The 27609-nt window shown below is 37.6% G+C and overlaps 1 protein-coding gene across 1 annotated transcript in view; it reads left to right on the top strand.

Annotated features, from left to right (window-relative positions):
• The window catches only part of LOC145669008 (uncharacterized), a gene marked incomplete in the record, with an annotated part of 761869 nt that overhangs the window by 537277 nt on the left and 196983 nt on the right, over nucleotides 1-27609 (top strand). The window contains 1 exon segment of the mRNA XM_081737333.1: nucleotides 15896-15990. Coding sequence (XP_081593459.1) covers nucleotides 15896-15990 — 95 coding nt within the window.

Genomic DNA, 27609 nt, shown 5'->3' on the forward strand with positions numbered 1-27609 from the left:
GGAAAAGTAGGGGGTATGGGCAACACAGTAGGGCGAGAATTTAAAGGACAATTAGAGCGTTCATGTAATTCTGAATGACACCGTTGGCAAGTTTTAGGCTGTCCTTCATAAATGATATGACCTTGATATTTTGAAAACATCACAAATGATGGAATGTTTCGCTTAAGCTGGACACGGGCAAGATAAATGCCATTATTTACAGTATATCGATATTGTCTAGACCATGCATCAGGTGTAACACTTAACACATTACCATAGGCACTTAAAGTCGTCTGAATACAAGGAATCGAAGTCTCCGGGGGCAAATTAAATATGCGTAACACTTTCACTTCTAAAGTAGCATCATTTACCAATACTTTAGCAACGGCTCCATTATTATATTTGAAAGTGAGTTCACCATTAGCGTCGCGAAGAATCTGTTCCATTCGAGTTTTCCGCACTAATTTTAAATAAACACAACGTTGGGTTGTCGGAATTTGAATAGCAGCGATTTCGTCTTCTTGCAAATGAAAAGTTTCAAAAATCCAATCATGCGACTCAAAAGCACTGGGTTTCTGTGCGCCATTTTCAAATAGAAATTGAATCGTATTTACACGATTCATTTTACTTCACTTTTACAGGCCAAAAGAATAAACCACGTACCTGCAATACACAGAAGCAATAAGCTCAGAAAATTATTAATAACAGTACGTCTCACTAACTTTCCTATGCAACACAGTAAGAACAGTCTTCCGAGAACTCTTCCCCACGTCCGCTCTCGTCGACGTTTCGCACTCGTATGTGCACTGAGCCACCTGATACAATGCTTCAGCTGTATCTCTAATAACCAAGTAGCAGTATCACGTGTACACCACGTCAAAAAGTTTGGTTCGTATGGCTTGATCTTTTTCAGTTAATATTGAAACTCGGAGGCGCACTAAAGTCCCACCACTTCCGTTTTAGTAGGGAGATTAGAGTGAAGCTGGGAGATATTCTTGGGACGCCTCTCGCTATCTATTACCGTTTCATTTCTATATCGATCAACATTAAAGCCGGAAGTGATTGATTTCTGTCCCTTCCGGTTTCAACAGAGAGTTAGGAGACAAGATGGCACTTATTCTTAGAACTATAAATAGATTTGAAGGAACACCTTCTCATTATCTTTTATCGTTTTTGTTCTGTATAGATCAGTAGTAAAACCGGAAGTTGTGATGGATTTCTATCACTTCCGGTTTTAGTAGAGAGTTAAAGCTGGAGATGGAATCCACTGATAGTATACATAACAGATTGTAGAAAACAGTTTTCCGATATCTATTATCGTTTTTAAACTGCATAGCAAAAATGAGTAAAAAGTAACGATCAACGTGTTACTACACTAAGTTCCTAGCACATAAGAGCAACAGAGGACAGCGCTGCTGCTAGTCTAAATGTTGTGAGACAATTCATAGACTTATAAGACTATTTTTGTGACTAATTACAGAAAACATAGTACGTTACTTCTTACATGGTGTAAATACCAAATATACCGCGTAAAGGTTTGCTCATAACAAACAATAAAAACTAATGCAAATTCTCACTGTCGGTTACTAGTTATTTATGATATGGTTTGAAGGCTATGTTCTTGGTGTTAAACTTTCATGCATCTCCAAACTCTCATCTCGGATAATCACCCTTTCATTATGGCTTTAAACTTTCTGTACTTGAATATAAGATCATTCTCTACTAATAAACTCCTGTTTGAAACTCTACTTCTGGAGGAACATATCACAGTTTTTCTGTTAAACGAAACATTTTTGACAAAGAAAACTCCATGTCGCATACCCGGCTACACCATTCTTAGGGCAGACAGTCACATTCCAGCACAACGAGCGAATGGAGGCGTAGCAATTGGTTTCTCTCCGCATCTCCCCTATCGTCAGCACGATTGTCCCATCAATATGTTACCTGAACATCTCATCACCACTTTATACTTCAAATCTCTCAGCATCACGTTTGCAACCATTTACGTACGTCCTGGTCACCCTCTTCCGACTCAGTTTGTTCAATATATTTCAAACACTTACCGCCACTATATTATCATGGCCGATTATAATCTGCACCGTCGCTCACAACTAGATCGTATGAATTTCGAAACTTTTATAACTACGCACACAACTGGGATCATACATCCACTCCCAAAGCCTACTCGGCCCATTTCCAACACAACACCGGACATTGTCATCACCTCAGCAAATCTTTCCACCCATAGTCTCATCACTGTTCTCGATACAATAGGTAGCGATCACGCTCCTGTTCAATTTACGCTTCAGTTACAAGCCACTGCATCACCTCGCTCGCAATTGTCTTCTCGCCTGTGTTACCGCTTCGATAAAGCAAACTGGACTCATTATCGCAGCTATCTGACTCAACATACAGCACACCTAACATCACCCACTACTGAAGATGAACTTTACGCTACAATGGATACTATTACAAATACCATCCAGGAAGCCAGTAAACTCTCTATCCCAACTAGTAAAAGCATCCCATACCAACCACGTCTACCACCACACTATGTGACTATGATATCCCGCTCCCGCCAACTTTTCAGAGATTACCTTCGCACCGGAAACCCTGAAGCTTTACATCATCATAAACAAATGCAACGTACAGTGCACAACTACATCAAAGCGTACAAACTCAGATGCTGGGTTAAAACCTGCAATAACCTATCAAACACCAGTCATCCAACAAAGTACTGCAAAAAGTTCAACGCTTTATGCGGCAAGTCCAGTAGCACTCCATACCCCGTACTGATTGAAAACTCCGCTGCTCCTACAGACACAGACACAGCAAATGCTTTTGCCGATCACCTCCAGACAATTTTCACTCCGCCCCCTTCTGAGGACCGGCCACACATTGCTGATCGGGTAAACCCATCTACTCCATTCTTACAGCCTAGTCATCTGCATATTCTCAATCCAAATCAACCTGTTACCACACCCATCACCGTCACGGAGATCACCGATACCATACGATATAAACGAAATACAGCACCAGGTCTCGATAATATAACGTATCGCCAGATCCGAGAATGTCCTTTTGCACTACTACTTCTTCTTGCAAACGTTTTCACTTTCATTCTACGCACTGGATACTTCCCTATGCCTTGGAAGACTTCAAAAACGCTAATGTTTCCGAAACCACACAAACCACCTCTTGAACTATCTTCTTACAGGCCGATTCAACTCACAACAACATTTAGCAAAATTCTTGAGCGCATTCTTGTTAAACGCCTCCATAACTATCTCTTAGACAGAAACATTCTACCACTCAGCCAAGCGGGTTTCCGCCCTTCCTTTTCTATATATGACCAAGTCTTACGCCTCACAAGCCTAATTAGTACACACTATAATTCAGTGCACCCATCATGCCTCGTCCTCTTCGACTTGGAAAAAGCATTTGATAAAGTGTGGCATATTGGACTTATTTACAAGCTTATTAGACTTCAGCTACCTACCGCCTACATACGCCTCATCTTTAACTTTCTCTCCGGCCATCTTACATACGTAGCCATCCGAAATTGCCTATCGCATCCGATCTTCTTACTCTCAGGAGTCCCTCAAGGTTCCGCTCTCTCACCTCTATTGTACATTCTGTTTGTAGCTGATATGCCATGCCTTCCAAATTTCGTTCATACATTCCAGTATGCAGACGACACAGCTTTTCTCGCGCTAGGCACATCCATTCAACATATTAACGGCATCCTACAAACCGCCATAGATAACTTTTGCCGCTGGTGTCGACACTGGAAACTTAAAATTAATGCTACAAAGACACAAGCCATCGTTTTCATCCCGAAGAAGAAAACGTCTAAAGTACGCAGAAATCGCCGTTGTCTCTCCTTTCATGTTGACCATGTTCCGTTACAAGCTACCAGGACAATAACCTATTTAGGCATCACTTTTGACAGTCACCTTACATGGATGCACCATCTTAAAACGATAACGACAAAGGCTTACAATAGACTAAACTTGCTTAAACGTCTCGTGGGTACGACTTGGGGTCTAACACCTTCTACTGTCTTAAACACCTACAAGGTTTTTCTGCGTCCTACCTTAATGTATGGCTTCACAGCCTGGATCGCTGCTTCCGACACATTCTACAATAAACTACTTGTCCTTGAACGACACGCCTTCCGGATAGCTTTTCGTATAGTATTGCCTAGCCCAACACGTGATCTCTATTCCCGTATCTCATTTCCAACGTTGCAATATTATCTTGAAACTCTCCGACTCTCCTACATCCGTAGCCGCTTTCAAGCTCATCATCCCATTCTCTTTGACACAATGCAATACTTAACATTACATACCACGCCTTGACGATATGTACACACTCCCATATCCCTTCTTTTCACACTATATCATTACACACTTCCACCCGATGATCCCTCACTTTTGCTTATCAATGATTACATCACTCATGTTCATCGTCCTCTCATATTCCCATCATTTCATGCACAGTGATTTCCTCTGTCTACTAACTTGGGTTCCCACCGTCTTTCATCATAGCCTAGAGTCCCCCTAGGCAAGAAGATAACCGCATTCGTCTGCTAACATTACATCCTTTGTGTTGTCCTGTGCATCGCACCTCACTTCATCCTTCACTCCCATCAACAAATAATTACAGACTCATATATTAAGATATATATTTTCTGTAGTTGTCTTTATTTCAAAATTTGTCTCTTTTCACATGTTCTAGTTGTTTCATATTATGTTTCTTATGTATGTTTTTCCGTGACTATCCTATATACTGAAAACATCATTTTCATTATTTTTATTATTATTTTGTTTTCTGCAATTCATAACAACTGCATGACTGTATGTATTAACATGTATCACTGTATTTAATGTTTGTCAATTGTGATCATTCCTTATCCACGCCAAATGTTAGGGAACGCAAAGTTCCTTAAGTCCAGCAATTAAATGAATAAAGATATATTACAGCACTTAGACCATCCATAGACCTTGAAACCTAAGTCGTACCACACCACTTCCCTAAAACAGGGCGTAACCCTGTAAAAGATAGCTAGCCTTGGCTAGCATTGTAAAAAAAATCTTGGTGTTAATACAAAATGACTATCATTGAAGCGTGTTACTTGTGTGTTGTTTTAAAATAACACATAATTACTAGATAGTATAGCATGTTTGTTTTCGTTGCACAGACAAGACCGTAAACTCCGCGAAAAATCGGAAATAAGGCGAACCGTAACGCCTCTAATATACGACGACGAAACTAACCAGTCGATTTGCCGTCAGCAGCCTGGAAAGTTTGAAAATAACCGTCTCTATAGTGGCACATGGTGGGTGAAAGCGTAGTGTGCATAGCTGTGCGTGCCACAGTATGCTTTTCAATTTGTTTTGTGTTTGACCGCTAGTTTGTAGAAATTATTTTAACATAACGTTCGATAAGGATGTACGAAAATGTCAACAAAGCAATCCAGGCGCAATACAAGAAGATGTTTTTTATAAAAGGTACCCAAAAAGTACGGGTAATTGCCAATCTGATCTCGCACTGCACCTCACGTTGACATGCAAATTTGACTGAAAGGATGCGCTGGTTACAAGGACAACCTATGACGTGACGTTCGAAAACCGATAGTAACGCCAACCCACTTACGACGAAACATCCTTTCCCACCAAACGTTGATTGGCTATTTCGCCTCGCGGACGATACAAACTAATTTCAATAGTGCATATAGGGAGTTCTATATTGATTCATTCTTGTCTGTGGTTGCTTGTGTGTTGTTTTATTATATAATTTGTAGCTATAGATAAAGAACGACGTTCAAATCGTAAATGATTTTCGACTACTTTTGGTGCCTTGTTCATTTCCATAACGTACTCAACTCCTAGCTTTTAATCCTCTTCATCGTGGCTGAAATGGATGGCAATCTATCAAATAGTTCTTAAGTTTTGTGTGTGGCGAACGGACTGACACACGGACAGATATGGTAAAAATATAAATAAAGAAATTTCGGTAATACAAATTCTTTAATAAAAAAGAAACTGAAAAAAGACTGTATGAAAAAGATTTGGTTATAGAAACTTTTTTCGGCGTTTTTAATGTTTCCATATTGTACTGTCTACTCATAATTTGGATCTTGTGTTTGCCTTTCTTTATATGTGTGTGATACTTTTAAGATCTTTTTTTTAAAATAACCTCTTTTTATGCAAAAAGCAATCTCTTCTAAATCTTCACATCCCATACAACACGACTTCATTTTCATTCTCTCTCTCTCTCTCTCCCTCGTCGCTCTGAGTATTTCTCTCAGGCATATTTCCTTTCATGTAGTAAACCTTTCGAAAACATACCCGACGACGATGAGCCACTTTTGTTCTGAAAGCTAATGTCATACTTGTTTCCTTTAGATTTCTTATACAATATATTACTCAACTCATGCTTTGATGTTTTCTTACCTATCTTCCTTTTCTTTTAACTCAAAAGGGGGAAAAAACGCCCCGAGTTTCTAGAGGAAATTAGGTTTATACAGCAGTTATAATTGTACGCTTAAGAGTTTCCAACCTTGGTAATTGAGGGTTCCATAGAATTTAGCATTTTGTTGCTTGTTTTCCATAATCAGATGTTATATTTACTTGATGGGATCGCGGTGGTTCAGTGATAAAACGCTCACCTCTTGTGCTTGGGGACCCTGGTTTGATCTCAGTTCGTGCCAAGTAAGCTTCGTGGTGATCAAACACCTGTGCGTGGGTTTTCTCGGGGTTCTTTCGTTTCCTCCCACTTTCCTCATTCCACCATTACGTTCATTATCTTTATTACCGTCTCTCTTAGCCTCGGTGCATAACCATGAGATATTAAACTAGAAGTTACACTTCATTTTATTTTCGTATTTACTCGAATGTAAGACGTACTTATTTTAGGTAAATTCTGTCACCGAAATTTGTGCATACCTTACAATCGATGTGACGCTACATACAGGCCTGTAGCCAGCCCAAAAATGTAGGGGGGGGCGGCTGAAGTTAGAGGGGACCCGATGCAACCATATTATAGTTTATTTGCCAGTCTACCGTGAAAATTTTAGGGGGGCCAGCCAAAGTTTAGGCCCCCCTAGACCCCCCTGGATACGGGCCTGGCTACGTATACGAGGGTGATTCAGAAAGTAATGCCTCCAAGATGATACTTTCATTTATGTTTGACAGATAGCACCGATACAGGTATCAGTGGAAAGTTTCCAATCTCAGCTACAAATGGTGGCTTCATTTTTCAACATAGACGCCATTAAGGGCAACACACTTGCACCAATGCGAAACCAGGTTTTTCATGCCATCGGCAAAGAATTGTGGTGGCTGCTGGTGACTCTATTGCCTAACTGCTCCTTTCATCTCCGCATCACAACTGTAGCATTGGCCCTCAAGGTGATCCTTAAATCTGGGGAAGAGCCAAAAGTCACAGGACGCAAGATCCTGACTATAGACAGGATGAGGCAGAATGTCAACAACACTGTGCTAGCAGATGGGACAACTTCGAATTTTTTTGGTGGAGGAGAGGACGTGTGGCAGTACTCTATCGACTGTCGCTTCTTTTCCGGGTTGTAATTGTGTATCCACGACTCGTCGCCGGGGATGAGTGTTCCTGGGCGCACAGCCTTCCGCACAGTCAGAAATTCAATGACATCCCGCTGACGTCACCACTGGATGCTATAGATTGCTCGAGCTCCCTAATGGCTAAGCGGTTAGCGTACGCGCCTTTGGCGTGGGTGATCTGGGTTCGATTCCCGGCGGGAGCTCATGTTCTGATTCCACATTAACCAGTAGGTCCACGTCTCATGTAGCCTAGTTGCTGAAAGGGACGCTAAACTAAAATCAACTCAACAACTCAAGCTATAGATTGCTCCATTACTCTGGAACCAGAAGAGATAGGAAGGTGAAGCAAGTGACATTCTATAGCTTAAACATCAGTGCATTAATGATAAACAGTTCAGAATGTTTGCAAGGAGTAGGCTTGGAGGCATTACTTTCTGAATCATCTTCGTATATTCAACAGGGCGAATTTATTTGACATAGTCTTCAATATACCATCAAATTAACAGTGTTGACAATTTAACATAAAGTTGTATTTTTTTTTCAAACGAGACTAGTCAAATTATTACAATTTCAAATCAAGGTACATGTTAAAGGAAAGCTTACAACACCATATTCATTATTTAGTGTTACCACTAAGTTGCTACAGTACAGGAGCAGAACAAAATAATCTAAAAACACTTCATACAGGACACTTAAGTTTGACCCTTCACTGTACAACACGTGTTGTGTTTCCCGATCCATTTTTGCTTTCAATGTGACATGTGGACCTTCCTCTTCCGTGAGCAGTAACCAGTTCACCTGTGAGTGTCGTGGTGTGAAACTGGTGCGGTAAAATGGGCGACCTGACAGACTTCCAAAGAGGCATGATCGTTGGTGCCCGTCAGGTTGGAGCTTCAGTGGTAACAGTGGCGAACATTGTGGGGATATCGAAAGGCACTGTGTCCAATGCCACGAGAGCATATACAATTCATGGGCAAACTACGTCTGCAAAGCACAACAGTCGTCGAAACACAATTATGTCAGATAGGGACCGGAGGACATTAAAACGGATTGTAGCAGCTAAAAAGAAGACCACTGCAATGAAAATTACGTCTGAACTCAATTCCGGCCTACAGAACTCGGTTTCATCGAAAACGGCGCGACAGAAACTTCATAAAATGGAAATTCATGGCAGGGCCGCTATCGCCAAACCCTGGTCACAGCAATAAATGCGAAAAGGCGTATCCAGTGGTGCAAGGACCATAAGGCGTGGACTCATGAGCAATGTAAACACGTAATGTGGTCCTATGAATCGACCTTCTCCTTGTTTCCAACAACCGGACGTGTTTACGTATGGAGAACACCGTCGCAGGCCTAAGATACAGACTGTCTGCTCACAACTGTAAAGCATGGAGGTGGTTCTGTTACAGTATGGGCAGTGATATCGTGGTTTTCTGCAGGTGCCATCATAGCCCTGCATGGAATGATGAATGCTAAGGCGTATGAGGCCATTTTGGGGGACCAGGTTCTACCCATGACCCAAATATTATTCCCTGATGGTGATGGCATCTACCAAGATGATTTGACACCCTGTCACGCTTCAAAAACGGTGAAATCATGGTTTGAGGAGCATGACCAGGAGATATCACACCTCCCCTCGGTCCCAGAATCACCAGATCTGAACATCGTTGAGCCATTGTGGTCTATGTTAGAAATGCGTGTTTGGTCTCATTACCCTCCACCAGCATCCCTTAAGGATCTGGAGCATGTTTTGGAGGAACAATGGTACAAAATTCCACACACCACGATTCAGGAGCTGTATACGTCCATTCCACGTCGGATCCAAGATGTTTTGGACGCAAAAGGAGGCCCCATACCATACTAGGTATGATTTTCACACTTTTGCAAACGTTTTAGATTTTTTTGTCCAACCCCTGTATCACTGACATTCAAAGTTTGGACTTCCCTGCAACATTAATAAAGCAAGTTAGATGGACACTTAGTATCGAATACTACTGTATTAACACGATATGACGTATTTGAAATAAGGAAGTCAAATAATGAGGTTACGAGGAATTCAAAACTTGAATTTTTTAAAAAGCTTTTAAATCTTTTGATAACTACCTACCTCAAATGCATAGATAGTTACCAAAAGATGTGAAGATTACAGTGCCGTTTACAACAAATTGATATCTCAAGCCATTCTAGGGAAATTGTAAATGCTGGGAAAATTCGCAACACTTCTTAAAATTAGGTAATTCGAAGAATTTTTTATATTTACGCCTACCGAAAAGTGTTGTTATATTGTTATAGAAACATAGTAAATTTAAAAAATCCTTCAAAAAGTTTCCACAAATACGCCATTTTAAGTAATATATCAAATTTTATCATTATCCCCATATCTCCCGAATGATTTGAGATATCAAATTGCTGTAAACAACATAATGAACTTCACGTCTATTGAAAACCACTACGTAATCGGATGTGATACCCACCTAAACTTTTTTTCCAAATGAAGTGCTTTGAAAAAAGTTAAATTTTAAATCTCTTGCATTTTTGTTTCCCTATTCAAAATACGTCATATGATGACCAGAGTATTCGACCTTATAGTACTTTAGATATCCATTTATCCATCCCTTATACTTGTATCATTACTGATGTAGAACCCTCCAAAATTTGGTTGTTTTCGATGTTTCTGATACTGTAACATCCTTAGTTTGCAACAGTGTATGACAAGTGTAGTAAGAAGTTTTTGCTTTACATGTAGATTTGAAATCTGTAATATGATTTAAGAAAATGAAACTTCATATTGGATTGGCAACATTGTTAATCTTTTGGTATCACAGAGTACGTCAAACAATGTTCCCTTGTCGGTATACAAAACTTCAGCTTTTTAAATAATATGTGTGTGTGTGTATGTGTGGAAATGTGCCTGGGAAGGTCTAGACGGGTGTCGAGTGGTGTGTTATCAATTGACAGGGAGCCTAATGGGAAAATGGCGATTGGTTTGTCTGCACGACTGAGCTTTAATTGAAACTGCAGGTTTTGAGGTCAGAGAGGAACAAGAGTCGGCAAATCAATAAGAAAATCGGTTTCCATTACTTTGCTCAGAGTTCGACTAAAGACTACTTGGCTGTTGCATGCACTCATTATGTAAATCCAGTTGCATCTGAGAGTAGATAATACTTCTAAGTTACGGAGGGCATGCTCAATGGAATATGTGATAAAGATGGAATAAGTAATGTGGGAGAAAACGTTAGAACTTCGAGAAAAACAACGCATACCGTGTTTGTATATCTCAAAGCCCACTCGGCGCGAACTGGGATAGAACCAGGGCATTGTTACACCCAGAATTTTTCTTGGAAGGGGTCCAAGCTTTGCAGGAGGTCCAATTCTACAAACCACTCCATCTATATATTATTTAACGGGTATTATTCTGCACTCGAAAAAACTATACTACAGTAATTATAAAATACCTTCCACCTATACATACCAAAGGCGCGTACAGTAACCGCTTAGCCATGAGAGAGCTCTTTATAAGAGAAAGAGTACAGATGAAGTGTAAGATCAAATTTTCATGCTACATCAATCATTTCACTATTAAACAAGTAGAGTTTGTTGAGGAAGTGTATAGTGCTATTAATAGTAAGCCTGTATGATTGATTGATAAGAATGCTGTGATTTTACGGAGCTCTTAGATGTTACATCATACCACTGCAGGATGTCTGAAAGGGTTGCACCCCCAATTGAGCCTATAATAAGGATAAGTAAATGCTTAACTTTGAATCGATTCATTGGTGGGTGCAACCCTTTCAGACATCCTGCAGTGGTATGATGTAACATCTAAGAGGGAAAATTACCATATGTAGTATATGGGTAACGTATGACCTGTACAGATTTCCGTAGTAGGGGAGAGGAAGAGAATGGCGATCAGTTGAGAATGGCGATCAGCCCACTTTGCCCTCTTGCGTGACCCGAGGAGAAGTCAAACTAGTGCTTCCATCTGCGTTTTGTAGCAAGGTTTCTTGTGTATTGTCGAGGAAGTTGTCAGAGAAGACTGAAGTCTACAACGTGCTGAAACTTGTTTTTGTTGATTTTCTTATAAGGAAATTTGTACAATATACCGCTGTATATATTGGTAATTCCTCTACATTATGGCCTAACGCCTGTGCCGTCGCTGTCAGAATATGTATTGCTGCTCTATGAGTGATCTTTTATCGATTAAGAGCAACACCAGTCTTTGAGTAATAAAATTAGTTTTTCCCCCTTTTACATCTCTTGGACGGTCCGGGCACACACGCATTCGTATTTACATTTTCTTTAACATTCTCAACTGGGTTTTCCTCTTCATTACTTGAACTGCTCCATGTCTTTTGGCGTATAAAGTTCAAACAAATTATTTTCAGAAGTGCATTTTCTTTCGCGTTCCTCTTTCTTTTGAAGCCGTGCATATCCCTTTCATTCTTTTCACGCCAAACTTATGTCTTTACTTTTAGTCGTGTAAGAATTATTAATCTGAAAAGGAGAAATCTTTTCACAGGTAATAATTCTTAAATGACTAAAGCTATCTTTAAAATATTGCCAGATTCGTGCTTCTGGTAAAACGATACCTCAAAACGATATGTCACTTGACCCTCTTTCTATTTAAAAATTTTGACCTGAATCCAAGATGGCGGATTTCAAGATGGTCGCAATGACAGTACTATACAAAATTTGGTATGTTTCTTCCTCTATTTCTATTATCCAGGGTATCTTCGCATTACCTTTAGCCGTTTCTAAATTACATGAATTTATTCCAGATTTTTCCCATATACTATGTACTCTAATCGGATTCAAAATTTTAGGTCGCTTGGGGCATCATTTAATATTATTCAATGAAGCTAATTTTTCTCCTGGCTTAATTTGGTCCCATCCCATATGGAACCATTTTAGGGGGTGAGACCAGCCCGATCTGAATATTGATATTTATGGACCACCCTAATATATATAGGGCCTATATATATATATATATATATATATATATATATATATATATATATATATATATATATATATATATATGTAAATATATAAATAATGGTTGACTTCTGAGAGATTCATCGGAGATGTTCTAACTTTCGTTTCTAATGCATCCATTGTCGAATAACGTTATGATAGTTGTATTTGAAACCAAAATAATGTGAGTTAAATATAAAATACATACTCTATCTATTCTATGATATGATAATACACGAACAAAGCCTCTTAGCAAGGAAAACCCAAGAGATCTCGAAATTTTCCTCGTGTTGAATTTGAAAATAACAGTCCAGTAATAAATAAAAATTCAGGAATACCTGTATTTTAGAAAGAAAAACAGCTTATTTTTACTCATCAAGCGTTGTGTAACCGTTATTCTGCGTGCAATGAACATTCTTAAGAGTCCTAACGTTGTATAAGAAACTTTAAAACATGTCGGAAATACTTCAGCATATTTTAACGTCCATTTTTCTTTAATATCTAAAGTGTTTGCTGTATATTTAAAAAAAAAAGTTAAGGAAATTTCTAAAGTTAAAGAGATGGGAATTTTCATGCATCAGAAGGCACGAGAAGACAAAGTTGAAAAAAATTAAGCATACTTCTTTTATGAATTAAATTTCCTTTATTGGTTTTGTTTAAAAAGTTTATTTTTTCTGAGAAAATAAATTTGTAACTTGTGAAAACAACAATAACATGTGACTTTTGTTTACGGAAGTTATATTCTTTCGTTGGTCCGTTTTCTATACAAGAATAAAATTTAATTTTGCTCCTAATTATACACACGGAGAGTTAATTAAAGAAAACTATTTCTCACAAGCCACGAGAGGGCATTTTTATCCAGCGGATGCTGATGCTACAGTTTTGGTTTCTTTTTCCAACCGTTGCTACAGTTACGTAATTGGAATGAACTTTCTTCTGTTCTTTAGTTCACCGCCCCTTTCTTCTTCTGCAACCCCGTTCGTTTTCCCTTAATCAAAAGAACAAATACTTCTGCAGCTGCGGTTAGCAGAGTATCTTGACTAGTTTCATCCCTTCTTCCAAGAGACTTTTCTTTCTTCTTATTTTTTTTTTATTTATTTAGTATGTAGGATGGATAAGACATATCCGTCGTTATAATTTTAATTTTCAAAGGAAATACTTAAGTTAATTACTTTTTCATTATATTATGAATACATTTAATACTTCTTATGATCTTGGATATGTTACAATTCAATGTGTTGACTGTTTTTATGTTACTATTATAATGCCTATAGAAGGTTGCTTTCTTATTTGTGGGGGCACAGTAGCTAAGTGGCATGCCCTCCCCGCTGGTCTAGTTGCTATCAGTGCGCCTTTGGTGTACGGGGTTCCGGTGGGAGAGCCTTTGTGATTTAACTGTCCTCGATATTTCTATGATCGTGTCTCTGTCGTTCTAGATGATTAGAAAAGCCAGTTAAACGAGTAGAGCAAGTAAAATTAGGAATAAGAAGTTCAAGTAAGTTACTGAGACACGTTCGGTAAGTCAGTTACCTTAAAAAAAAAAAAAAAAAAAGGTAGAGCGCTTGCCGTGGTTCGGTCCCTGTCCAAGCAAGTTTGTGATGCACAACATCTTGTCCGTGGGATTTCTCGGGGTAATTCAGTTTCCTTCCACTTTTTCATTCCACCTATTCTTTCATCATCATGCACTTGTCTAAAGGGCATAATTGTGGGACGTTAAACTGAAAAATATCATTTTCTCTTATTTGTTTACGCACTTACATACAACTACAGTGGAATTATGAAATTTTTGTATGCTATGTAGATCTCTATGTGAGTACAAGACTTTCACATAATTTTACTATATAGCTTTCAATTCACTATAAAATTAGTTAATTAGGAATGATTAATGGATCGCCTGCTGCTTATGCAATCCAAACTCTCACAGAAGTTTGGTTGGATACAACTAGGATTTTTTATTGACAAGACTGAAGATTCACGTAGCCGACTTTGACTTCGAAAACAATTCCGACCTAGCTGGATTTTTGTGTATATCATTATTTCGTAGAATAGATTTTGATAGAATATTTTTTGGGAACCAGAATTCAGACAAAAAATGCTATCTCTTGCCGTTTTTGTTCTGATACCTGTCGACAGAGTAACGAACAGAGTCGTCCTACACAACTTCCCATACCACGTCTCGCGTGCGGAGTCCCTGGGTTCCATCTCAGCTCATCCCAAGTGAGCTTTAAGGTGGATAAACATCGCGTACATGAGTTTTCCCAGGGTTATCTCGTTTCTTCCTGTTTCTTCATTTCACTATTTCCCTAATTATTATCATCGTCGTCTTCCTTAGTGCTGGAGCATAATCATGGGACGTAAAACAGCTAATAAATAAATAATAAAAATCGACTTCCAATACCTCCGTGTAACATAGTTTGGAAGTTTAAAATATGGAACTTAGCACTTTGTTTCCCCGTGCTCTTCAATTAACATTTATTCTGATACAAACCATTTCTTAAACAGTGGAACAAACTCATTAGAAACACTTATTATTGTGTACGTTTTGGAAGTGATTCTATCGAAATTGTCATCATTATGTACGCTTTACAAGTCATTTCCCCAAAACAATCATTCTTGCGTACGATTTATAACTCATTCGCCAGAGACAATCATTATTATATGCGGTTTGAGACTCGTTTCCTAAAATCAATCATTATTACGTAACTTTGCAGGTTATTTCCTAGAAATAATCATTATTATCTACGCTATGCAAGTCATTTTCCCAGAAATAATCATTATTGTGTATACTATGTAAGTCATTTCCCCAAAAACAATCATTATTGTGTACACTATGCAAGTCATTTCCCCAGAAACAATCATTGTTATGTATACTATGCAAGTCATTTCCCCAGAAACAATCATTTTTATGTACACTGTGCAAGTCGTTTCCCCAGAAACAATCGTTGTTATGTACACTATGCAAGTCATTTCCCCAGAAACAATCATTGTTATGTACACTATGCAAGTCATTTCCCCAGAAACAATCATTGTTATGTACACTGTGCAAGTCATTTCCCCAGAAACAATCGTTGTTATGTACACTATGCAAGTCATTTCCCCAGAAACAATCATTATTATGCACCCTTTGCAAGTTTTTTTTTTTTCTGAAATAATCAATCTCACCTACGAATTGAAAGCCATTACTTAGAAAGAATCATTGTTTAACCGGGCTGCAAATCACTTTCTTGAAACTCATGTTGTTCTACATGTTCTGAGAGCTATTTCCTATGTTGTACGGAAAGAACTGAATTCGATGCTGTATTGATTTGAATATATAGTTTTTCGATTAACCGCATTTCTTTATGTTTGCTTTGTTGCAGGTGTCCAGTTCAGAATACTTCAGCGTTAGTTTTGAATGCCTGGAAGATGCGGGGCCTGAAGAATTCGTACCAGCAACAAGAAACACCTGCCTAGCGTAAGTACACTATCATTGCTAATTACTTTTGCTTCCTTCATAAAGTTTAATAATTAAATCTTGATTTAAACAATTAGAAGACAGAAAATTCGAGATACTGAGGTTCCGTGTCTCTCTGGGCTTAAGAAGAAGTTGGTCAAGTGCTATATATGGAGCATTGGACTGTATGGCTCAGATACTTGGACATTACGGAAGTTAGAGAGGAAGTATTTAGAGCAGCGTTTCCCAACCTTTTTCAACTTGCGGCACACTACGGGTGTTACTTGGATTCTCGCGGCACACTTATATATATTATTTGTAAATATAAAACACAGTGGTATTTTTTCCTGTGATTATTGATTTCTTTCTCACAGAGAAGAAAGTTCGAACACTGTTTTTTTCCCCGTAGTAAATCATTATGCTTATTTTTCATTCTAATTTAAAAATAGAAAACAGTTGCAATGAAATATTGGACTTAGGTTTTTAAAAATACGCTTTCTTTTTAAAATCTGTATCCAAACTTTTACTAAGAAGGAAGATCACTAAATAACGAACGAACAAACAAATCTATTTTACTTTTAAAACACAAGTGTAGGTAATTTGTCGGAAGGATTGAATGATATTTTAAATTTTCAAGTTGCGAAATAGTCTGCAACAATAAAGAAGCAATAATGGTCATAACAATGACAACAAATACTTTTTTCAACATTAGAAATGTGCAAAACAGTAACACGGTATGAAACTTAAAATTGTAGATTTATAGTAGAGGTTCATAGTAATGTGAAATACAAATATACATTTTCCCTACGTTTTACAATTTGATTGCAATAAAATTAATAATTTTGTTTCGATTCCTCGCGGCACACCAGCGGCCAATTTACGGTACACCGGTTGGGAAATGCTGATTTAGAGAGCTTCGAAATGTAGTGTTGGAGAAAGATGGAGAAGATAAAATGGACAGGAATATGGATAAGATAAAAACTCTTTAGTCCTGGGACCTGCCAAAAGGCAGAATACTTAATAATAATAATAATAATAATAATAATAATAATAATAATAATAATAATAATAATAATAATAATAATAATAATAATAATAATAATAATAATATAACCTCTATAACTCGAAGCTTTGTTCATTCAACCTCTATAATTTAAAGCTGGGAAAGTTCCAAGGAAAAAGAAATTTATTTATTAAATAGAACCCAACAGGATAGATCGCAATTACAGTGTTCGGAATTGGAGTCAAGAGTTGTTGTCCTAGAAACAGGTGGATGGGACTTTCATGTCTAGATATGAGTAAAACAAAAGTACAGTACATATTAGCAAGAATGACAATTACGTAAAAGCGTAGAGCTATAGCTTGGAGTTAGCGAGATCACATCAAGAGAAATTCGATTTACAGAGATATATTTCGACTTGTAAAGGTTCGCATATATATACTAAAGTTGGAGACACCGAAGTTTTTAAATATATGATTATGGAATACTTAAAATTTTGACTTGTCGAGGTTGTAATTTTTAAATATTCGACTTACAGAGGATATTTTAATATGAAGTGTTATGGAGAGTTCAAGAGAATGTAAAAACTAAATTCGAGTTATTGTGGTCCAACTGTATATATACCGTTTCTAGGTTTCATGTCGCTCCAGGCTCTAGGCAACTCAGCCTAGGCGTTAATCCGGTCTGTGCATTTATAAGCTCATTAAAACTGATTCGGTTTGCAGCGTTCGTTTCGTCTTCATTTCTGTATTAAATGGGGAAAAGTGTTTGTTTTGTTGGAGCCATCAATTTAGATAAATAGACTGTGTATGTAAAAATAAAAGCTCTTGCCGACAGACAGTATCAGAGAAGAACGTGACACGCATACAAGAGAGTTCCCTTGTTGCTTTATAGTGTAGCGTACATGCCTTTGGCACAAAAGACAAGGGTTCGATGCCCCGTGGGAGCTCTTGTGGTTTGAATCCCTCGTTAAGCTGTAGGTCCACTTCCTATGTAGCCTCGCTGCTGAAAGGGACGCCAAATTCTGATTAGCTAACGAATTCAACAGAGTTTTGAGAACAGCTCATGGTAGTGAATCGTAGATCGAGCAGCAAACTTGGACAAACAACGAAAATATGTCGAATTTTGTGATCATTTATTCCTAACGAACTGCACGCTACCAAGAATCCATTGAATCAATTCATTTCTTGTATGCACATACAAGGAAAACTGTTGCATGATTGTGTAGTAGATGAGTGCTCTAGTGGCGACATGTGAAATTTTAAGGATTTTGTAAAAATATTTTACGTTGACAGCTCAAGAAATATAGAGTTTTACAGTAGAGACCATTTGCAGTAGATGTATTTTTGAATTATGCTGTACATTGTACTTAAGAAACCTCTAGATGCAACATGCAAGCCAAATTTAGACCGAAATAATTAACAATTATCCCCCTAAAAAAATTCTACTGTTAATATGGGCGTCCCGGGGCATGCATGGAACTTGTAGAACGTCCTAATGACGTGTTATACTAAGTAGCTAATGTAACTTTTATTAGTAAATTCTGTACATAAAAAAATTATATTAATTAAGGAATATACTCTTCCTACTTCATTTCAATTAATTTTTAATGAAAAAAAACAAGAAGTAGATTTAAAATAGTACAGAGAACACTTTTTCCCTAACTGGCATCCTAATTGTGAACGGGAAAATAATGAAATTTAAGAATTAAAAATGTTAAGTAATTGCTGGGAACCTAATGACAGTTTATGGCGAGAGAATTAATGAAGAAAATAAAGAAGACTCTTCCTCGTTCAAAGATCTCAAATTTCCTCATTATCTTAATGAGATACTTCATTAGGAGCCGTTTCCTTTCTAAATATAAGTCCTATTGACATAATTAAGTATTTTGAACGGTTACCACCATACAATGCTTTCTGGGTATGTTGAATTCCAACATCCTCCAAACGTTTGTAGTTATTGACACAGTTGCTTAATGTTTATTAAGAATCAGAAGAGAAGAAGGAGAAATTGGGCACGTTTATTGGCGCTAAATGCTCGCTGATAGTCTCCAATGTTGATGTTCCGGTTTGAGCTTAATCTCACATCTTTAGCAGGAAACCTATGAGATGTAAGGGACGTCCCTCATTCGAAACAGATTGTAGTAAATCTAAGGGTTGGGTGAAGGTAAGGGTACGCACACAGTAAAAAGTGATTGTGGTTCCAACATTACTACCACTTTAACGTGTTATTTGAGTACCAAGCTACAAGTGTTGAGGTTAACACAGTCTTTGTATTACCGCGGATGGATAGACATACATTTGTAAGACTTTTTACACAGCAAAAAAGGATGGTGTTAATACGACTTAATTTTAACATAGCTCAGTGGTTCCAACATTACTACCACTTTAATGTCTTATTTGAGTACCAAGCAACAAGTGTTGCGGTTAACACAGTCTTTATATTACCACGAACGGATAGACAAACATTCTGTAAGACTTCTCACACAGTTTTTATAAGAATGTGGCTTCTAAAATTCATTACATAAAAAATATGCTATGTTCGCTGAAGCGTTTGGAACCTACATCAAAAACTTTATTGTTTATTTATTTATTTTACCAACTTTCAAATGCAATCTGAGAACCCAACCTGTAGTGGAAACATTGAGAAAGAACAACTGGGTTAAGACAGGAAGTCGGAAAAACTTAAGTGGGTTTTACATTTGACCATATCATCCTGTTACTTGCCTAATAATACTGCAGACATGTTCAGGAATAGTCAATCGGGATAGACGGCCAAACAATTCGAAGCGAAGTAAGAACACTAACTACGTGTGTCCGCTCTTTCTTAACTTTTATATACCCAAATATACGTGATCATCACTTCAGTCGCTCAGAGTTGAATACAAACTTCTTTTGATGGAGATACGTCGTTTCGCTTTCATTGGTTTGATTAGGTTTTCCCTGGTTTCCTTTACTCCGGCCAGGCGAAGGCCCGAATGGTTCCTCCTAGAAGGCCAGGGCCAGTTCCTTCCCAAATCTTAGACCCACCTAAAAGACGGATGTGATCCCGGAGTTGGAGGTTCGAACCATTCCTTGAGTCATTCCCTTGCATAAGTACATGCATAAAAGCTTAGTCAAACCAATGACAGGGTGCCGACGTACCACCACCAGAGGAAGTCTGTGTTCAACTCTGAGCGACCAAAGTGATAATCACGTTTATTTGGGATCAGTATGATGTATTACTAGACAAAGAGTACCACAATTATCAGGATATACCATGCCTCACTGCTGCGTGCCTTGCGGGATTCTGTGAAATCCCAGAACGTGGTATGCTGACAAAAGGTGTCCACCTATTGGAAAACAATAACTCATTCACTACCTGAATCTTGGCCAGACGACCCTGGGTATGAAATCCGTCATAATTCGCGTTTTCTCTTGACCGCACATAATCTTCATTCTACCTCTTCCCAACCACGCAGTCATTTCCTAGGGACAAGTACTTCTGCGATGTTGCCACGCTGCTCTCTGAGGTGCAGTAGTGAATTTTGGACCACTACACATTACTTCACGTTTGGACCTATAACACAGCAACGGTACCGAATTACGAGCTGTACACTACTGCATGATCTACATAGGTGTGGAGAATTACACATGTAATATTTCATCGTTCTACAGTATATAAAAGTGGGTTAGCCGGCAAATTTCAAAGAAATCACACATATGCAAATTAGAAACTATTGATTTGCCACTCCCGGTTCATATAGGTGAAAATGTTCCAAAGTACTTATAGAATATTCCCTTGCAAGGAATGCATCGAATTACCAGTCACCCTATATATATATATATATATATATATATATAGAGAGAGAGAGAGAGAGAGAGAGAGAGAGAGAGAGAGAAAGAAAGAAAGAAAGAAACAGAGAGAGAGACGGATTTAGGTACTACACCCCTTCTCTTCGTTGTAAGTATACACTATCTAAAAATAGAAGCTAGCAGTGAAACTAGCAACACTTTCGGAAACTTTCTGATATGTTTCCTTTTGGGGCTTAAAAGTAAGCAGAGCTTTGCAAAAGCAATATTTTAAGTCATTTTTCTGAAGGTTGAAGCAAAACGATTCACCAAGCATAACAATATTCCTTATTCACCACACATGCCTAAAGTCATTAAGAGAAATCAAATTTAATTCAAATGTAGTAGTAGTTATTGGTGCAACCCCACAAAATCCTGGATCCGACCTCATATATATATATATATATATATATATATATATATATATATATATATATATATACCCTAGCAGAATATCCATTCTACGTCCCATTTTGAACATAAAGGGCTGAGTTTGGATTTAAATGGCATCGTAAGTGTCACTATTCATCTCACCGACTCCGAAAGCTATGGATTTGACACTAATATCTATCATTTCAAAGTGTCATCCCCTGTTTCCCCTTATCTAAGTTGCATTGTCAAAGTGAAATGGTAAAAAGCACCCCAAGCCCGAATCTCGTCTATGTTGAAAATTTGATCAAGATCGGTCGAGTGGTTCAAGAGTTATTAAGTCACAAACGTAGTAACTTTCATTTTTATATATATAGATAAAACAGTGGTGTAACTCAGGAAAGGAAACGCAATGGAGAGTGCTTCTTGTTATGAAATCATACTCCCGTAAAAGTTGAGAAATGTAACTTGACACTATCTTCTCTCCGACTCTTGAAATTGAAAATGGATGATATTGAAAGAACACTGTGAAAATAATGGGAAAAACTCTAGAAAATGCAGTGACACAATCTTTTCCACCACGAACTACCGTGATCTTAGACTTTCTCAGTGAATCTCCCTACCACTGAGCCACACCCGCGCTTGTAAAATGCATGTTAAAACTTGGTGTGGTCTTATTCCTGGAAAATATGTGATAAGTTCCACGTTTTGCGTCACAGGTGTCCCTGGTGAACGGTATTCTGTATTCTGCGTTCAAAAAGGTAAGTTATTCAGAATGTTAATCAACTCACGAAAGAGAAAACGAGAACGTATAACGTCAGAATGAAAGTTTGGTTGCATACTCTCAAGGGGTTCTATATGAAGTATATGCCACCACTTGAATTTTAACTTTCGTTGTTGAGCATATTTTTTTGCAACACAAACATTTTGTTGTTTTCAATAACAACTGTTTTAAAGGGGGTGAGAGGTATGTTGCGAAAATCATCTTCTACGTTTGCTTTCTTCAGTTTGCTTGAAAAAGAAAGGAACAACGAAAGGAAAAAGAAAACAAAAAGAAGAGAAGGAAAAGATAGTTTCCTTTTAGATCCCGTGGGATAATGAAGGACATGGCAAGGAGCAAACACGGATTGCGTAAAACATAGAAGAGAGGTAGATGTCCTGAGAATAACTAACCTTTTTACTTTTTTTTTCTGACAAACTTTTATTTCTTGTTTTAACAAGTTCATTTTTACCTCACTTTCCGCCTGACTACAATGGAGTTGAAAAAAAAAAAAAGAGAGAGAGAGATGTCTGAAACGGACGACAATGGAAAAAGGGTGACCCACAACTAAATCAGTTAACCTTTAGGACACAGGACAGTAGAAAAGACATGTTCTTCAACTGCAATTACTGATTGTATATAGAGCAAGCTGTAATATGTAGTGCGATTGTTAAAGAAAAAGTTGTACTACTCAAATAATCGTTATCCAAAAGAGACAAATGATGCCCAAGGATTATAGAAGAACCAGCGAAGAAGTTATGTGATATTACCGCTTTCCACAGAATTACGTGACCTAGAATTGAATTGGCGACCCTACGTGCATCGCACGACATATTAACTTTCGAACCATATCTCAAGCGCTTTTCTTGCAATCTTTAAGAAAAAAGTAGCTTTATTTTCCTTTACATCGGTGAGTTATTATATTATAGTCTCAGTGGCTCAGTAATACGAGTACTGAGCATGTGTTTCTTTCAGAAAAAAATATTCCAGGAGGGCACGATTAGTATCCGGAGGGGCACATATTATTTTCATATGTTACTATTCTATTTATTATTAGATTATATACATATTATTTTGATCTTTTCCGGGAGCACTCTCAGATCTCCGGGGGGAAGGCAGTGCCCTCCAAAATCATGTCTGGAAGAAATACTGGGGATGAGTTGAGTGGGTAGGTTTTCTAGTCCAATCCCAGGTCTTGGAATTTTATTTCTTTATTTACTTGTGTTGAATTAAATGTTTTCTACTACAAATTCAAATACGCAATGACCGAACTAATGTATTCGAGTTTGCTGCAAGCATTTCTTTCTATTTCTAAATAATTTGCGTTGTTATACAAATCACTTTGTACGTTAAGTTGTAATATAAGTTCACACGTTTGAGTTTATTATATTATTGAGAAATATTTAGAGAGCTTTGAAATGTGGTGTTGGAGAAAGATGGAGTAGATAGAATGGACACAGAGAGTTACAAACGATGATGTTTTGAAACAGATAGGAGAGAAGAGGATACTTTTAGCCAGAATCCTTCATAGGAAGCCCAATTGGATTGGATGCATCTTGCGAAGAAATCGTCTTCTTCATACCGCCATAGAAGGGAAGGTGGAAGGAAAGCGAGGAATAGAAAGAAGAAGATCAATAATTTGAAGAATGGAAGACAATATTGGGAGTTAAAAGAGAAAGCTGAAGATCGAGAAACGTTTAGAAAACATTTCCAGGCCCAAACCTAAAATTAAAAAATAAATCATTAGTCCTTGGACCAGCCAAAAGGCAAAATACTTTAATAATAATAATAATAATAATAATAATAATAATAATAATAATAATAATAATAATAATAATAAAAGTAACTATACCAGATTGTATTTTAGCTTTATATTTTAAAAAATGGTTGTAATAAAAAATAACATTGCCTACTGTGTCTTACCAACTTCGCCTATAACAAGATTACTAAAGTATACTGTACTGATAACAGGGTGGCCAGAATATTCTATTGACCAGAACATAACATACTGTCGAGGGTGTTATGAATTTGCAGACGTTTTGCGATACTTGTTTGCTGGAACATTCGTGCGACTTTGTTAGCAGATTTGCAGGACATGTGCTATTCTACATGAGACAATAATTCATATAATTGCTGATATTTAATAATAATAATAATAATAATAATAATAATAATAATAATAATAATAATAATAATAATAATAATAATAATAATAATAAATGCTCATCTTTCTGGCAGGTTACTTAGAACAGGCTAAGACCTTCGATGAAGTACAGTTTCTCTGAAGTTGTTCGCTTTAAGACTGTTCATCAGTTGTAGTGTTCTTCCTCTCCTTCGTTTTCCTTCCACCATACTTTCTGCGATGTTTTTCACGATAGGATTTACTCTCGAAGTTCTGATTTGTTTCTTTTCGGTTGCTCTTAATTATCTCTATGTTTTCTCCTCTCGCTACACAGCTGACACTTCTTAATTGGTTCTCCACTCTACTCAGCTAATTTTAACAATTCTTCTTTTGACATTCATTGTAAAGTTTTCAACCTTTTTAGTGATGTCAATATCTGTTCATAAACACTTAAAAGGTAACATATTTTCTTTAATTTTCGTGTATTAGAAATAAATTTATTTTTGTGTCTTTATACCATGTGCTATGTGACCTAAATCTCTTAGTAGCTGTTGTAGAGCTTTTTATTACTCCTAAAAGTAAAGAAGGTGTGTGTGCGTAGTATTAACTAAGAACTCAATATACTCGTAGATTATATAAAGGTAAGCTCCCGGAATATCTTTAAATTGAAAAGGTAGCTTTGACAGTGCATACAAGAATAACTTCGGATGTACTTAGCCTGATAACGTAGGGCCACCGTGGCTCAGTGGTAGAGCGTTCACCTCCTCTGGTGCCCATAATCCTTCGTCCGATCCCGTCAAGTGAACTTTGTGGTGGACAAACTGCGTGCGTGGGTTTTCTCGGGGTTCCTTCCATTTTCTCCCACTCTCTTCATTCCGACATTTCATTCATTTCTCATCATCACCGTCTCTTTTAGCCTGTGAAGGACGTAAAATTAAAGATTTAAAAAGATAAAGATATTAAAGATATAAATATAAAAATGCTGCTGCTGTAATCAACAGATTGCACCTACACACTTAAACTTGCACAATTTGTTCCACAGAAAATCTTCAATCGTAAAGAATGTTTAATCATATCTGCAAAAGTGAAATGAAATCTTTCAGTTTTACATTCAACGGTTATACTGGCTAGACTAAAGAAGATTGTGATAGTGAGAAACGAAGGCAATGGTGGACTGAATAAAATGGGAGAACCCCGAGAAAACCCACATGGTATTTGTCCCGAGAAAACCCACATGGTATTTTTCCCGAGAAAACATGGTATTTGTCCACCACAAAACCCACTTGGCTTGAGCCGGGATCGAATTAGAGACCACATGCACCACTACTACTGAGCCATACTGGCCTCTTAATCATATGTGACTTAAACAATAACCGGAATCCCTTAATTTCCAATTTACATTCACTTAACATTCAGTAACTAAGAATTATGTATAGACACAAAATACATTAAAGAGCAATAACTTACCCATTATTCTCATACTTCTTTAGCTTATAACAGTAGTGAAATTGATTAGTATTACTTTTAATTAATATAAATGTTTACAGTGCGGTAACTCGAAAAAGATAGTTTATGCAAACTATAAACTGAGCTGAGTTAACATAGCTTAGTTTATGCAAAGTTTGTTTGTAGAAACGTTAAAAGGTTTCAGCGATATTTTTTTTTAACTAGCTTGCAACACTTAAATGCTCAATTATACTGTCAGTGGCTCAAAGCATGGTAAATAAACTTTGGATGTGAAGTGTTAATTTTAATCCGTTTTAATTAGAGTTTTAATTTGAATCAGATTGTTTCCCTGTGGATGATCAATTTGTGTTTGTAAAACACACACTCAATTTATATAATCAAACATGAAAGGGAAATATGTACTGCCATGGCTACCCGCAACGATGGGAAAATGTTCAGTTATTCCCTTGATTTTCGAAGGGTATTCAATTCTTGAAAATACATACTGAAATATACTAATTTCTTTTTATATACTATAGTACTTAACACGGTGTCTCAGTGGTAGAGCGTTCACCTCCGGTGATTGGGGTCCCTGGTTCGATCCCAGCTCGCGCCGTATGGACTTTGTGGTGGACAAACATCGTGCTCGTGGGTTTTCTCGCGGTTCTCCTGTTTCCTCCCACTTTCTTCATTCCACCATTTCATTCATTTCTCATCATCACCATCTCCTTTAGCCTAACCGGCCTAATCGTGGGACGTAAAACTTAAAGATTTCATTTCATTTTTTTTTCAGATCAATTCTTCTAACTGTATTGTGTTGGTTATAGATCATTTGCATTATATGTAAGTATATTCTGAATTGTGCTTACCCTGTGGCATCGGTTACTGAAACCAGTGTTGTGTTAAACATGCCGAGCGTAAATGCCTATTGATGTATGTTATTAGGAGAAACATTCAATCGTTTCACGCGTAATGAATGATTCATAGACGCATTGTGACATCTATTTGCACTGACCTAATTGAATAATGTAGTCGGGAAATAGAAGCAGACAAATCCGTGTGTCATAGCTTACATCAAATTGAACACTGTTCTGTAACATAAAAGTAAGAATTTAAATATTCTACAGATATTATACAAACGACTGAAAAGAAATGAATTCAGAGGGAGGTTCACCATTTCCTCATCTTTGAAGAAAAAACTCGCAAATATTTCATTTTCATAATATTAAGCTTACCTGTTTGGTTTTGTCTGTTAGATAAGAAAAGTGGTTGGGCATATAGGATGTTTCGAAACAAAACTGACAACGTTTGGGAGGTGATTCCAAGATAAGAAAAATTATAGACCAACTTGGGTGCACAAATGCTTCCTTTCGGAGTTATGGGGTGCCGAAATCACGAAAAAATGAATTTTAAAGATTCATAGTTCCAAAACTATAGGACCTACCGTAGTCGGGTCAAGACTTCACTTAGGCCCTATTCAAAAATCCATGTTTCAAAATCCTGCAGTACTTCCGCAATAGTTTTTTATGGGTACGGGCGTATAATTTGAGCACTCCCCAACTACCTCTATAAAACTTGTTGCAGAAGTACCACAGGATTCTGAAACGGATATTTGGATAGGGCATATAGTAATTCCTAAGTGAAGTCTTGGCCGACTGCGGTAGGTTCTATAGTTTTGGAGCTATGGATATTTAAAGTTCAATTTTTAAAGTTTTCGGCAGCCTATAACTCCGAAGGGAAGCATTTGTGCATCCAAGTTAGTCTATACTTTTTGTCTTATCTTGGTGTCAGGAATCATCTCCCAAACGTTGTCGATTCCCGGTGGGAGCTCATGTGGTTCGGATTCCACGTTAATCTATAGGTCCACGTCTCATATAGTCTCGCTGCTGAACGGTACGTAAAACTCAAAATCAACTCAACTCAACCAAACGTTGTCGGTGTTGTTTTGAAACACCCTGTATATATGTCAGGCGACCACCTTAAAATTTTTGTTGGGAGAGGTCCAAGCTTTTTGGGGGGTGGCTTCAATACTACAAGCCAGGGGCGGATCCAGGACGGACTTCTGGGGGGTGCGGTAGTAATACTGCTACTTGGAGCTACTTTTAATAGCTAC

This window comes from Thermobia domestica, chromosome 13, assembly GCF_964235325.1.
Source record: "Thermobia domestica chromosome 13, izTheDome1.hap1.1, whole genome shotgun sequence".
In the NCBI taxonomy this organism is placed as follows: domain Eukaryota; kingdom Metazoa; phylum Arthropoda; class Insecta; order Zygentoma; family Lepismatidae; genus Thermobia; species Thermobia domestica.